This window comes from Bos taurus, chromosome 8 (genome assembly GCF_002263795.3).
Source record: "Bos taurus isolate L1 Dominette 01449 registration number 42190680 breed Hereford chromosome 8, ARS-UCD2.0, whole genome shotgun sequence".
Taxonomy (NCBI): domain Eukaryota; kingdom Metazoa; phylum Chordata; class Mammalia; order Artiodactyla; family Bovidae; genus Bos; species Bos taurus.
The window spans coordinates 22,620,598-22,635,141 of record NC_037335.1 but is presented as its reverse complement, the minus strand read 5'-3'; the positions used below and the strand labels follow the sequence as shown (position 1 = coordinate 22,635,141).

At 42.8% G+C, this 14,544-nt stretch overlaps 1 protein-coding gene and 1 pseudogene across 1 annotated transcript; both read left to right on the top strand.

Moving 5' to 3' along the window:
• Positions 1-1,248: 1,248 nt before the first annotated feature.
• Positions 1,249-1,836, top strand: IFN-tau-c1 (interferon tau c1). The gene is given in 1 exon segment (NM_001031765.1): positions 1,249-1,836. A coding segment is annotated over 1 exon segment (588 nt).
• Positions 1,837-13,488: 11,652 nt separating this feature from the next.
• Positions 13,489-14,147, top strand: LOC112447781 (interferon tau-like; annotated as a pseudogene).
• The last annotated feature ends 397 nt before the right edge of the window (positions 14,148-14,544 follow it).

Genomic DNA, 14,544 nt, shown 5'->3' with positions numbered 1-14,544 from the left:
GGAAGGAAAGTTATGACCAACCTAGATAGCATATTCAAAGGAAGAGACATTACTTTGCCAACAAAGGTCCGTCTAGTCAAGGCTATGGTTTTTACAGTGGTCATGTATGGATGGGAGAGTTGGACTGTGAAGAAAGCTGAGTGCCAAAGAATCGATGCTTTTGAACTATGGTGTTGGAGAAGACTCTTGAGAGTCCCTTGGACTGCAAGGGGATCCAACCAGTCCATCCTAAAGGAGATCAGTCCTGGGTGTTCTTTGGAAGGAATGATGCTAAAGCTGAAACTCCAATTCTTGGCCACCTCACGTGAAGAGTTGACTCATTGGAAAAGAGTCTGATGCTGGAAGGGATTGGGGGCAGGAGGAGAAGGGGACGACAGAGGATGAGATGGCTGGATGGCATCACCAACTCTATGGACATGAGTTTGGGTGAAATCCAGGGGTTGGTGATGGACAGGGAGGCCTGATGTGCTGCGATTCATGGGGTCACAAAGAGTCGGATGCGACTCAGCGACTGAAATCAACTAAGCCCACAGGTGTATTCCCCCTCCCTGAGCGCCCTGGAGGGCTGGAAACTCTTGATGTCTCTGTCATCCTGGTTTACTGATATGGCGGGAAATACTCCACTTTCATGACCTTCTGGCCCCAGTGAAATGTAATCTCAGGAACCTGAATGAATGTTCTCAAAAGAACAGAAACAACTGAGTAGTTCATTCACCCTTAATTACAAGCTTATCCTCTGTGAGACAGAAAAGAAAATATAGAAATCAACATGGCCTTAGTGACTCTGCATTCCTATGTGTAAGATAAGGAGGGAAAAATGCAGTTAAGAATCAATGGAAAACTATGTTCCTGACATAAGATAAACAAAAGGAATGTTTACATATATTATACCTAAATTTGTACATAATAACTATGTACACATCTATAAGTCTTTGCATACTTACATAACTTCAGCCTTTATTTAGTTTCTCATTTAATTGATATACATTTATATTGACAAACCCAAATTTTATTGGGAAAATTAAACTTCTACTGTAAAAATTAGAGTTTAGATTGACTACATTTCCTAGGTCAAATAGAAAATATCTAAATGAAAACACAAACAGGAAGTGAGAGAGAAATTTTTGGATAATGAATACTGTCTTCCCTATTTAAAAGTCTTGCTTAGAACGATCATCATCAGAGAACCTACCTGAAGGTTCACCCAGACCCCATCTCAGCCAGCCCAGCAGCAGCCACATCTTCCCCATGGCTTTTGTGCTCTCTCTACTGATGGCCTTGGTGCTGGTCAGCTACAGCCCGGGACGATCTCTGGGTTGTTACCTGTCTGAGAACCACATGCTAGGTGCCAGGGAGAACCTCAGGCTCCTGGCCCAAATGAACAGACTCTCCACTCATTCCTGTCTGCAAGACAGAAAAGACTTTGGTCTTCCCTGGGAGATGGTGGAGGGTGACCAGCTCCAGAAGGACCAGGCTATCTCTGTGCTCCACGAGATGCTCCAGCAGTGCTTCAACCTCTTCCACACAGAGCACTCGTCTGCTGCCTGGAACACCACCCTCCTGGAGCAGCTCTGCACTGGACTCCATCAGCAGCTGGATGACCTGGATGCCTGCCTGGGGCAGGTGATGGAAGAGAAAGACTCTGCCCTGGGAAGGATGGGCCCCATTCTGACCGTGAAGAAGTACTTCCAGGGCATCCATGTGTACCTGAAAAAGAAGGAATACAGCGACTGCGCCTGGGAAATCGTCAGAGTGGAGATGATAAGAGCCCTCTCTTCATCAACCAGCTTGCAAGAAAGGTTAAGAAAGATAGGTGGAGATCTGAACTCATCTTGAGATGACTCTCACCGACTAAGATGCCACATCACCCTCGTACACTCACCTGTGTTCATTTCAGAAGACTCTGACTTCTGCTTCAGTCACTGAATTCATTGAATTACTTTAGCTGATACTTTGTCGGCAGTAATAAGCAAGTAGATATAAAAGTATTTAGCCTAGGGGTATGAGTCCTTAAGTGATGCCTCCCCTGATGTTATCTATTCCTGATTTATGTATTCCTTCTTGCATCTAACATACTTAAAATATTAGGAAATTTGTAAAGTTACATTTCATTTGTACATCTATTAAAATTTCTAAAACATGTTTATGATTTTGTGTTTTTCAATTTGTACTTTATTCTATTTATTAAATCAAAGAAAATGAGTTTCTTTGCTCAAAAGTGAAAATCCATGCCCCCATTTTAAAACTTTATTAAAGAATGGGTGGTTACATTTGTTTATTCATTCATTCCATTCATATTATGCATATACATTGAGTACCTACGTGACATACTGTGTAATTCTCACCAAGGAATACAAGTGAATAAAGCAAATGTAGTTCCTACTGCATGGAAACTCTCAGTCTTACAGAGAAGAGGACATAAAAACAGTATTATTTTATTTCAATTATACTAAAGACTGCAAAGAGAAGTAAAGGAAAAGAATGTCCTCACACAGGAAGCTTTAGATCCAAATGATGCTGGAGAGACAAATAATATTATATATCTTTCTAAGCTGCCTGCAGGGCTTCCCTGATAGCTCAGCTGGTAAAGTATGTACCTGCAGAGCTGAAAACTCCTGTTCGATTCCTGGGTCAGGAAGATCCCTCTGAGAAGGAATAGGCTGCCTACCCACTCCACTATACTTGGGCTTCCCTGCTTGTTCAGTTGGTAAAGAATCTGCAGTGCAGGAAACCTGGATTGGGAAGATCCCCTGGAGGAGGGCCGGGCTACCCATTCCAGTATTCTTGTCTGGAGAATCCCCGTGGCCAGAGGAGCCTGGAGGGCTGTAGCCCACGGGGTCCCAAAGAGTGCAACACAACTAAGCATACAGCACAGAAAGTCAATGAATTCTCTTAACTTAGTTTCAAGTTACCAAAATCCAGGGAGACGTTTTTAGATAGATGTTACCTAAACACAATTATTTCTGTAGAGTTTACCTAAAAGCACTTTTTCCTCTTTACTCTTGGAAATCACAGACCATTAGTTCCAGAGAGCCAGGTAGATCACTTACATGGCAAAGGCACAAGAGAAATACCAATTCCTTCCAGAAAGCTGGCTTAACCAATTACAAAAGGCTCACTTTGATACAGTAGCAGAGCTAGCAGAGGCCATTGTTCTCCAGATCTCTGGGCAGCCCCCATTCAACAAGGACAGCCCCCGAAAGGCCGCATGTCCTAGTGGACAGCCACCCAGGGATCTCCCTGGTGCTTCGGGGATTCCCCCTGCAACTCTTGGGCACCATATGGTAGTGGATGGCCACCTCAGGAGTACCCTACAGTTTGGGGATTACAGCCAGCAACTTTTGGGCCCCCTCGGTTAGTGGACAGCCACCTCAGGATCACCCAGCAACTTTTGGGCCCCACATGCTGGTGGATGCCCCCAATAACTTTCCATTTGCTGTCCTGAATCTTGCCGCTCACAGGAGTTTCTGCCATTTCCTGCCTGCCACCGATTGTTGGGTTGTACCCTGCAGTTTACAAGACCTATGTTTGCCCAGCTTCGAGACCAAAGAAAGAATCTGCCATCAAGAACAGAGACAGGGATGGTGTAATGGATGGGAGGCACTCACACGTCTGGAGCAACACCCCACCATGAGTGGTGCACTGGGGGTGGGAAGTACTAATACATGGTGACAGGCTTCATTCTGAGAGCAATGGAGGGGTGGGGAATAGAGGGTGGGGAAGTGGGGAATGGGGAAGGTTGGAGAGGGGGTTAGGGGAGGAGATTGCTAGTCCTAGTGGGAGTGAGATCAGGTGGGCTCATTAGTTATCATGGAAAGCAGTAGAGGGACACGCCCTTCACCACCCCTTTGATAAAAAAGATCAAATTTGGGGCCTGGGACAAGTACAGAGAAAAGCCAGTCATGTGCATAGGGTGTACTGGTAGGGCAGGGGATGTACAGAGAGTAAGAGAACAGTCATCCTGAGTGGCCTGATCATACATATATACCTTAATTTAAAAAATACTTTATTGCTAAAAATCACCAGTGATCAACTGGACCTTCAAATTCTTTTGTTGGTGAAAGTTTGAACTATCCTGAGAATTACTGCAGTGTGGCACAAAGACAGTGAGTGTGCAAGGGCTGTTGAAAGTGGCATTGATAGACTTGTTTGACATGGGGTTGTCACAAACCTTCAATGTGTAAATAATGCAATTATCTGGGAAATGGGATAAAACAAAGGATGCCGCTACTTCCTCACAATGTAGCAGTTCCCAGTGTGCTCTCCAGATTCACTGGTCCTTCCCCTGCACCAGCCATTCATACAGCTCTTTCCTGTTTCTTTCTGCTTCTGGCTATCAATTTTCCCTTAAGAGTGCAAAGTGTAGTTACTCAGTCTTGCCGACTCTTTGCCACCCCATGAACCACAGCCCACCAGGTTCCTCTGTCCATGGGATTCTCCAGGCAGAATACTGGAGTGGATTGCCATTTCCTTCTCCAGGGGATCACCCAGGGTTCAAACCTGGGTCTCCCACATTGGAGGTAGATTCTTTACTGTCTGAGCCACAAGGGAAGCCCTGACAGTGCAAAGCCACCACTTAAAAGTTTGAGGGAAAGTTCTAGGCTTTTAAGAAACTGTTAAATAAGTGGTTATTGTTTTTCTTGAGATGAATATTTTTGGGAATGAATGTCCTTGTTACAAGAGCTCAAGGAGGACCTTTCCTGGAAAGAGCTGACACCAATAACTTGAAAAAGCCTGCTTCCTTAGCTTTCGTATTTTAGAGAGGAAAATACTCCCAGCTTCAGGCAGGACATGTCTTGGGCTAAGGAAGCTGTGTGGAGTGAAATGTCAAGATATGTTTCTGGCTTCCAGGCTGCTCAGCTGGCCAAGGTTACATTCATTTGCTAATGATAATGATAATGATGATACATTATCATTTTCTTTACATACTTTAACACCCTTGGAGCCTTGATCATGGCATTCTGGGTAGGAAAATGCAAGGGAATCAGCGGAAAAAGCTCTTGTTTGAAGGTGCATTAACTGTTTCCTAAAGTGTACATTGTCAGTTGCTTGACTTCAGAAGAAAATTCTCAATGTCCCTTTGAATAATAAGTGCACTTGCATCCCATTCCACCTTGACTGAGTAGTAAGAGAGAGAGTGAAGTCACTCAGTCGTATCCGACTTATGTGACCTCATGGACTGTAGCCTCTGAGAATCCTGTCCATTGGATTCTCCAGGCAGAATACTGGAGTGGGTTGCCATTTCCTTCTCCAGGGGCTCTTCCCAACCCAGGTATCAAACCGGCGTCTCCTGCATTGTAAGCAGACGCCTTTACTGTCTGAGCCATCAGGAAAGTCTATAAGAGAACAAACAGACACAAATAAGGGGATTTCAGAGAATACAATTGTTGCCAATCAATAACCTGGGGTGTACCTACTTGGGTCCAATTGAGAACTAGTAAGGTAATCGCATACTGTAAATGAGGAAGTTAACCTGGAAGAGAGAGAGAGAGAGTGTGTGTATGGGTTTACTGATCAAGCAGCAGAGAAGGGCTTCAATATAGACTAGATCTCTCAAATCTCTGCTTCAGGTTACAGACTTCATCTTTAGATTGCTTCTCTGCAATTAATGGATGAGAGGGCTGACAGCTTACCATAAACGATGTCTTATTCCTGATTTCCAAAGAAGAAGATTTAGCTTCGGGACTGGGGACCAGGCTTGATCACTCAAGAGCTTTTGTATAGCAGGGTTTTATTAAAGCATAAAAAGGGAAAGAGAAAGCTTCAGACATAGACATCAGAAGGGGGACGGACAGTGGCCCACTCACTAGCCTTAGCGAGGGAGCTATATACTTTTTTAATTGGTTATTACAATAAATGAAAAGAAAGTCTCAAGGTTTACAGATCTTACTAGATCCACTCCCACAATATACATTTTAAGATAATGGGATGAGAACTAACAATAGAAAGATCTTATCACACCCACTCCTATAATGTACATCTTAAGATAAGTCAGCAGGTTGTTGTTAAGGAGAAACATGTCTTTGAGCAAGGTACCTTGTTCAATTGACTAAGACAAAGCAATATTGAAAAAAAGTTGTTTTTTTCTCCTCCTTGAGAACTCCAGACCCTATATCTTCCTGGAGAGCGCCAGACCCCTCTCTCGTCCTTGGGGACCCCAGACTTTTATCAATCTGCCTAGGAACTGACACTCTCAGACAGCTCTAATTTCTAGGTTAAATACATGTCAGTTGCTCAGTTGAGTACAACCCATTTGCAACTCCATGGGACTGTATCCTTTTCATACTGTTCATGTGATTCTCAAGGCAAGAATACTGAAGTGGTTTGCCATTGCCTTCTCCAGTGGACCACATTTGTCACTTACAACCAACCGAGACAGCATATTAAAAAGCAGAGGCATCACTATGCCAACAAAGGTCCATCTAGTCAAGGCTATGGTTTCTCCAGTAGTCACGTATGGATGTGAGAGTTGGACCATAAAGAAAGCTGAGCACTGAAGAATCGATGCTTTTCACTGTGGTGTTGGAAAAGACTCTTGAGAGTCCCAATGAATGCAAAGAGATCCAACCAGTCCATCCTAAAGGAAATCTGTCCTGAATATTCATTGGAAGGACTGATGCTGAAGCTCAAACTCCAATACTTTGGCTACCTGATGTGAAGAACTGATGCTTTGAAAACATCCTGATGCTGGGGAACATCGAAGGTGGGACAAGAAGGGGGTGACAGAAGATGAGATGGCTGGATGACTTTACCGACTCAATGGACATGAGTTTGAGTAAGTTCTGGGAGTTGGGGATGGACAGGGAGGCCTGGCATGCTACAGTCCATGGGGTTACAAGACTAAGACACGTCTGAGCAACTGAACTGAAATGGACTGTACCCCACAGGCTCTCGGTCCATGGAATTCTCCAGGCAAGAAAACTGGAGTGGATTGTCATTTCCTTCTCCTGTATATTAAGTAAGTTTTGAGTTATTTTCTCTCTTCCTTCAACACTTTGGGGAGACTCTGGGGGGCAAGACTACGTGGATAATTTTTGGACTCATCTGGCTGTCTTTGTGGGGCTTCCCAGGTGGCACTGGTGCTAAAGAACCCACCTGCCACTGTAGGAGACATAAGAGACCTGGGTTTGATCCCTGGGTCGGGAAGATCCCCTGGAGAAGGAAATGGAAACCCACTCCAGTATTCTTGCCTGGAGAATCCCATAGACAAGGGAGGCTGTTCTCTGGGTCCTAAAGAGTCAGACATGACTGAAGCGACTTTGCTCGCACACCAGCTTGTCTTTGTGACTGTTTAACATCCTTTAAATACTACAATTCTTCCACTGTTTGGCTGAGCTTTTTTTAGATTTAACTTGCACTTTGCCATTTGTCAGCAGAAATGTCACTTATCTTTCTTCACTTTCATGACATTCAGATATATATATATATGTTTTATTTTTGCCCACAAACACTACTGTTTTGCTTTCTAGGCAAGATCAAATGAGAGACAAAATATCCAGTCTTGAAAATCACAGAAAATGAGGTGAAGCCCCTCTGTCATTCTTTTATTTCCTTTGTATTAACACTAGGATGAAATGGAACGTAAGCCAGGAGGCGAGAGACAAACATTGACCAGCAAATCACTATAGAATTATAAGTTCTTAAATCTTTTATGGTTATTCAAATTTAAAACCAAATAGCATGAATAAGTAAAGAAACAAGGCTATTTCTCCCTGACACAGCCTGGCCTCATGGCTCTGCATTCTTAGCACAAAACAGAGATGGATGCACAAGTCAGCCCAATATTCGGATGTACCACATGAACAACTAAAGGTCACTGGTTTCTGTGATACAAGCTTCTAAGAATATATAACACCACCTCTGAATTCCCTATAGCCAACTCAGAAATTCTGAGGAAAACAAATGTTCAACAGTTTAAATAAAGGTTTGAATGATAGAAGCTGCAGTGGCAAAATAAAAATTGCCTAAAAGATGTAACTATTGCAATTGGATAATGCCTCCAGCTAAGTAGTATTCTTACCTGGAAAATCCCATAGACACAAGAGTCTGGCAGACTACAGTCCATAGGGATGCAAGGAATTGGACATGAATAAGTGACTAACACACACACACATAAAGAAAAACACACTTTAGCTCTTAGCTTCTTGGCTGCTGACCCTTGATAACTGAGGACACAGGTCAGAAGAGGAGGTCATTACTGAGAACTCGGGTCCTTCACAGAAACATTCCAGGGAGAGGGTAAGGATCCTGGAAGATGAATGATTTTGCAGAGAAAGAGACAGGCCCCTCCATAGTAGATCCTGAACTTCTCAGGATGAGGTAAGCCTGCCCTCACGAGTGAGTGTCAGAGAGTTTGGGCGAAGGACACTGTCATTCAGACGAATCATGCTATTAGAGGTGAAAACTACCTTGTGAGTGAGGCAGTGTTGGAAATATAATTTATTATCTTGGTTTAGAATCTTCACATTTAAGTGCACAGGAAAGAAACAGGATTCCTGGTCGGGGTATTAGCACAGCCTATTGAGGACTATGCTGCTGCTGCTGCTAAGTTGCTTCAGTCGTGTCCAACTCTGTGCAACCCCATAGACGGCAGCCCACCAGGCTCTGACATCCCTAGGATTCTCCAGGCAAGAACACTGGAGTGGGTTGCCATTTCCTTCTCCAGTACATAAAAGTGAAAAGTGAAAGTGAAAGTGAAGTCGCTCAGTCGTGTCCGACTGCTAGTGACCCCATGGACTGCAGCCTACCAGGCTCCTCTGTCCACAGGATTTGCCAGGCAAGAGTACTGGAGTGGGTTGCCATTGGACTATAGATCTAGTATAAAAAAATGGTGGAAAGAAACAGTGATGTCTAGTATGTTATTGCTGACTATCAACTTGAAGAAAAGTGCCACAACCTAAATGTTGAGAGTTATGTTTTATTTGGTGGGAATTCAGGAGACAGTATTTCAAGTCACCCTGAGAGAAGTGCTCCAAGGAGCTGGGGGGTGGGGGGAGAGGGGGAGTCAGGTTGTATAGAAGTTTGCAGTACAGGCAGGTAGTCGGAACCTCAAAAGTATTTTTGTGAAGTAGAGAAAACCAGATATCTCAAGTAAAGGTATTTAGCACTTTGCTATGTATAGGAAGATGCAAGAGTCTGTGCTCACTGAAATCATTCTTTTCATGCATCTCACCTATCCTGGGGCCATGCCCCTTGCATTTTTCACATCCTGAGTTCCCTTGGGCTCACCTTAGGGAGTGGCTCCAATCTGATAGCTGTCAGACCAGGGGTATATTCCTCCTTCCTGAGCACCCTGGAGGGCTGGAAACTGATGACTTTGTCATCCTGGTTTACTGATATGGCAGGAAACACTCCATTTCTCATGACCTGTGGTCCCAGTGAAATGTAACCTCAGGAACCTGAATGAATGTCCTCAAAAGAGCAGAAACAACTGATTAGCTCATGCACTCATAATTACAAGCCTCTGCTCTGATTAAAACAGTAAACAAAATACAGAAATCTAGAGGGGCTGAGGGACTCTGACCTCCTATGTATAAGGTAAGGAGAGAAAAATGCAGTACAGAGTCCAGGAAAAATTTTCTTCTTGACACAAAGAAAAGGAATCTTTATATGTATTAAAATGTGTACATAAGTATGTACATGTGTATAAGTCTTTACATCCCTTCATAACCTCAGCCTTTAACTAGTTTCTTATTTATTTGATATCCGTTTGGAGTGACAAATCCAAAGTTTAGTGGGAAAACAAAACACTTATTGTTAAAATTATAAGAATAGATTCATTAAATTTTCTGGGTCAAATAGAAAGTGTCTAAATGAAAACACAAAATGGATGTGAGAGAGAAAATTCATGACACTGAGTCCTGTCTTCCCTACTTAAAGCCTTGCTTTAGATTTATTATTCCCTTTTAATAATAACTGCACTCGCATCCCTTCCACATTGTCTCACTGTAAAATAGAACATAGCCACAAATAAAGGGATTTATTTCAGAGAAGACAACTATTGCCAACGAATAGCCTGGGGTGTTCCTATTTGGGTAGAATTGAGAACTATTAAGGTAATCCAATTTTAATTCAGGAATTAACAAGGATGTGTCCATGAGTGTGTGCATGCATGTGTGCATGGGTATGCCTGCGTGTGTGCCTGTGTGTTTGCCCAGTGAGTGGGGAAGGGCTTCAATTTAGCCTAGTCTATCAAATCTCTGCCTCAATTTACAGGCTTGTCTTTAGTTTGCTTCTCTCCAAATGACAAATGAGAGGGCGCTCTAATTCGTTTCTTGAATAAGTTTTGTTCCATTTCTTTCTTCCTTCAACACTTTGGGGTCCCTTTTGGGGGCAAGAATACATGTACAATTTTTGGTCTCACCTGGCCATCTTTGTGGAGGCTTCCCAGGTGACATCAGTGGTAAAGAACTCGCCTGCCAATCCAGGAGACATAAGAGTCCATGGTTTAACCCCTGGGTCAGGAAGATAACTGGAGGACATAGCAACCCACTCAGGTATTCTTGCCTGGAGAATCCCATGGACAGGGGAGCCTGTCCACAGGGTCACAAAGAGTCAGACATGACTGAAGCAATTTAGCACGTGCACATGACTGTCTTTGAGACTGTTTGACAACTTTCAAATATTATGATTCCTTCCATTTTTTCGTTGATCTTTCTTCAACTTACACTTGCCATACTGTCAGCAAAAAAGACATTTGCCTATATTCTCTTTCATGACATTCAAACTTATTTTTGTTTTATTTTTGTCCACAAACAACTATCAAGTTTTGCCTTCCAGGAGAGTTGAAGTGAAAAACAAAACAATCTCTAGTGTTTAAAATTACAGAAAATACGGTGACGCCCTCTGCCATTCTTTTCCTTACTTTTGTATTAACCCTAGGATGAAATGTTTAGGAATGCAGTAGGAGAGACAAACTAGCCAGGAAATCAATATGCAAAAAATAAGTTCTTAAATGTTTTCTTGCCGTTCTTTAAATATAAAACAAAACATCATGAGTAAGTAAAGAAACAAGGCTATTTCTCCCTGACACAGCCTGGCCTCACTGCTCTGCATTCTGACCACAAGACAGAGATGCATCGAAAAGTCAGCCCAACAGAAGGAGGTAGACTGAATGAACAACTGAAGGGCACTGAGTTCTGTGACAGAAGCTTTCAATACTACATAACACCATCAATTAATTCCATATAGCCAACTCAGAAATTCTGAGCAAAACAAATCTTGAACTCTTTAAATAAAAGAATTGAACGATAAAAGCTATAGTGGCAAAATAAAAATTGTCTACCAAAGGTGTAACAATTGCCATTGGATAATGCCTCCACCTACTTAGATCTCCACACTTTAGGTCTCAGCATCTGAGGGCTGCTAACACTTGATACCTGGGGACACGGAGCAGAAGAAAAGGAGGTCATCACTGAGAACTCCCCTCCTTCACACAAACATGCACTGGGAGAGGGTGGGGATCCTGGAAGATGAATGATTTTGCAAACAAAGAGACAAGTCCTTCCACAGTAGAATTCTGAAGTTCTCAGGATGTGGTTAGCCAGCCCTCACGGGTGAGGCCCAGAGAGGTTGGGTTGAGGACACTGTCATTCCAGAGGAAAAATGCTACTGGAGGTGATAACCACCTTGTGAGTGAGGTGGTGCTGGAAAGACAATTAATTATCTTGGAATTAGAATCTTCAGACCTACATGCACCAGAAAAGAAGCAGGATTCCTGGTGGGGATATTGGCACAGCCAGTGCAAGACTATAAAAGTGAAAGGGAAGTCTCTCAGTCATGTCTGACTCTTTGCAATCCCAAGGACTGTAGCCTACTAGGTTCCTCCAGACATGGGCTTTTCTAGGCAAGAATACTAGAGTAGGTTGCCATTTCTTTCTCCAATAGATCTACCATAAAAAGCAGGTTGAAAGAAACCGTCATGTCTTGTATATTGTTCCTGACTGTTGATCTGGAGCCTATTATACACAGTGAAGTAAGTCAGAAAGAAAAACACCAATACAGTATATTAACGCATATATATGGAATTTAGAAACATGGTAACGATGACCCTATATGTGAGACAGCAAAAGAGACACAGATGAAAAGAACAGAATTTTGGACTCCGTGTGAGAAGGTGAGGGTGGGATAATTTGAGAGAATAGCGTTGAAATATGTAATTTACCATATGTGAAGTAGATCACCAGTCCAGGTGCAATGAATGGGACACAGCGCTCAGGGCTGGTGCGCTGGGACCACACTCAGGGATGGGACAGGGAGGAAGGCGGGAGGGGTGTTCAGGATGGGGTACACATGTACATCCATGGGTGATTCATGTCAATGTATGAAAAAAACCACTACAATATTGTAAAGTAATTAGCTTCCAATTAAATAAGTTAATTTAAAAAATAAAGAAATAGTGACAACCTAAAAGTTGACAGTTATGCTTTATTTAGTGGGAATTCAGAAGACAGTATCTCAAGTCACCCTGAGGGAATTGCTCCAAGGAGCTGAGGGGAAGAGACAGGTTATAGAGGGGTTTGCAAGAAAGGGGAGGTAGTCTGAACATCAAAGTAGTTTTGTGAATTAAAGAAAACCAGCTATCTCAAGTTAAGGAATTTAGCACTTTTCCTTTGTATGGGAGGAGGCAAGTGTCTGGGCTCACTGAAAACATTCCTTTCCTGAATCTCAGCTCTTCTGGGTCACCTTTCCTTGCATTTTCTTGCATCTTGCATTTTTTCACTTCCTGCGTTGCCTTGGGCTCACCTTAGGGAGTAGCTGCAATTTGGTAGCTGTCAGTCCACAGGTGTATTCCCCCTTCCTGAGTGCCCTGGAGGGCTGGAAACTCTTGAGGACTGTGTCATCCTAGTTTACTGATATGGCAGGAGATACTCCACTCCTCAAGATCTTGTGGCCCCAGTGAAACGTAATCTCAGGAACCTGAATGAATGTTCTCAAAAGAACAGAACAACTGAGTAGTTCATTCACTCTTAATTACAAGCCTCTGCTCTGTGAAACAGAAAACAAACTACAGAAACCAATATGGCCTGAGTGACTCTGAATTCCTATGAGTAAGATAAGGGGGGGAAAATGCACTTAAGAATCAAGGAAAAATTTTGTTTTGACATAGCATGAACAAAAGGAATGTTTATATATATTATACTTAAATGTATACATAAGTATGTATACCTCTATAAGTCTTTACATACTTACATAATTTCAGCCTTTCTTTAATTTCTCATTTAACTGATACACATTTGCTTTGACAAATCCAAACTTTATTGGGAAAATTAACCTTCTACCATAAAAATTAAGAGTTTAGATTTTCTAGGTCAAATAGAAAATATTCTAAATGAAAACACACAGGGCAAGTGAGACAGAAATTTAAGACAATGAGTACTGTCTTCCCTACTTAAAAGCCTTGCTTAGAAAGATTATCATCAGACACCCTACCTCCAAGGTTGCACCAGACGCCATCTCAGCCAGCTGAGCAGCAGCCTCATCTTCCCCATGGATTTCGTGCTCTCTCTACTGATGGCCCTGGTGCTGGTCAGCTACAGCCCGGGAGGATCTCTGGGCTGTGATCTGTCTCAGAACCACGTGCTTGTTGGCAGGCAGAACCTCAGCCTCCTGGCCCGAATGAGCAGACTCTCCCCTCACTCCTGTCTGTAGGACAGAAAAGGCTTCGGTTTTCCCCAGCAGATGGTGGAGGGTGACCAGCTCCAGGAGGCCCAGGCCATTTCTGTGCTCCACGAGATGCTCCAGCAGAGCTTCAACCTCTTCCACACAGAGTGCTCATCTGCTGCCTGGAACACCACCCTCCTGGAGCAGCTCCGCTTGGACTCCAACAGCAACTGGACGACCTTGACGCCTGCCTGGGTCAGGTGATGGCACAGGAAGACTACTCTGCCCTGGGAAGGATAAGCCTCACTCTGCCCTTAAAGAGGTACCTCCACGGAATCCACGTCTACCTGAAAGAGAAAGAATACAGTGACTGTGCCTGAGAAATCATCAAGAGTGGAGATGATGGAGCCCTCTCTTCATCAAGCAGCTTGTAAAAGAGGTTAAGAAAGATGGATGGAGATCTCAACTCAGCTTGAGATGACTCTCACCGACAAAGATGCAACATCACCCTCGTACACTCACCTGTGTTCATTTCAGTCGACTGATTTCTGCTTTAGCCACCAAATTCATTGTATTACTTTAGCCAATACTTTGTCAGTAGTAATAAAAAGTAGATATAAAAGTATTTAGCTGTAGGGGCATGAGTCCTAAAGTCATGCCGGCCCTGATGTTATCGTTGCTGATTGACTTATTCCTTCCTGCACCTAATATACTTAAAATATTTCTAAAATTACAATTCCTCTATACATCATATTAAAATTTCTAAAACATGTTTACCATTTCATGTTATTAATTTGGTACTTTGTTCTATTTATTAAATTCTTATGAAAGAAAATGAGTTTCTTTACTCAAAAATTAAATCCAAACCTCCATTTAACATTTTATCAAACAATGCATGGTTACATTTTTTTATTCAGTCATTCCATTCATATTATACATATA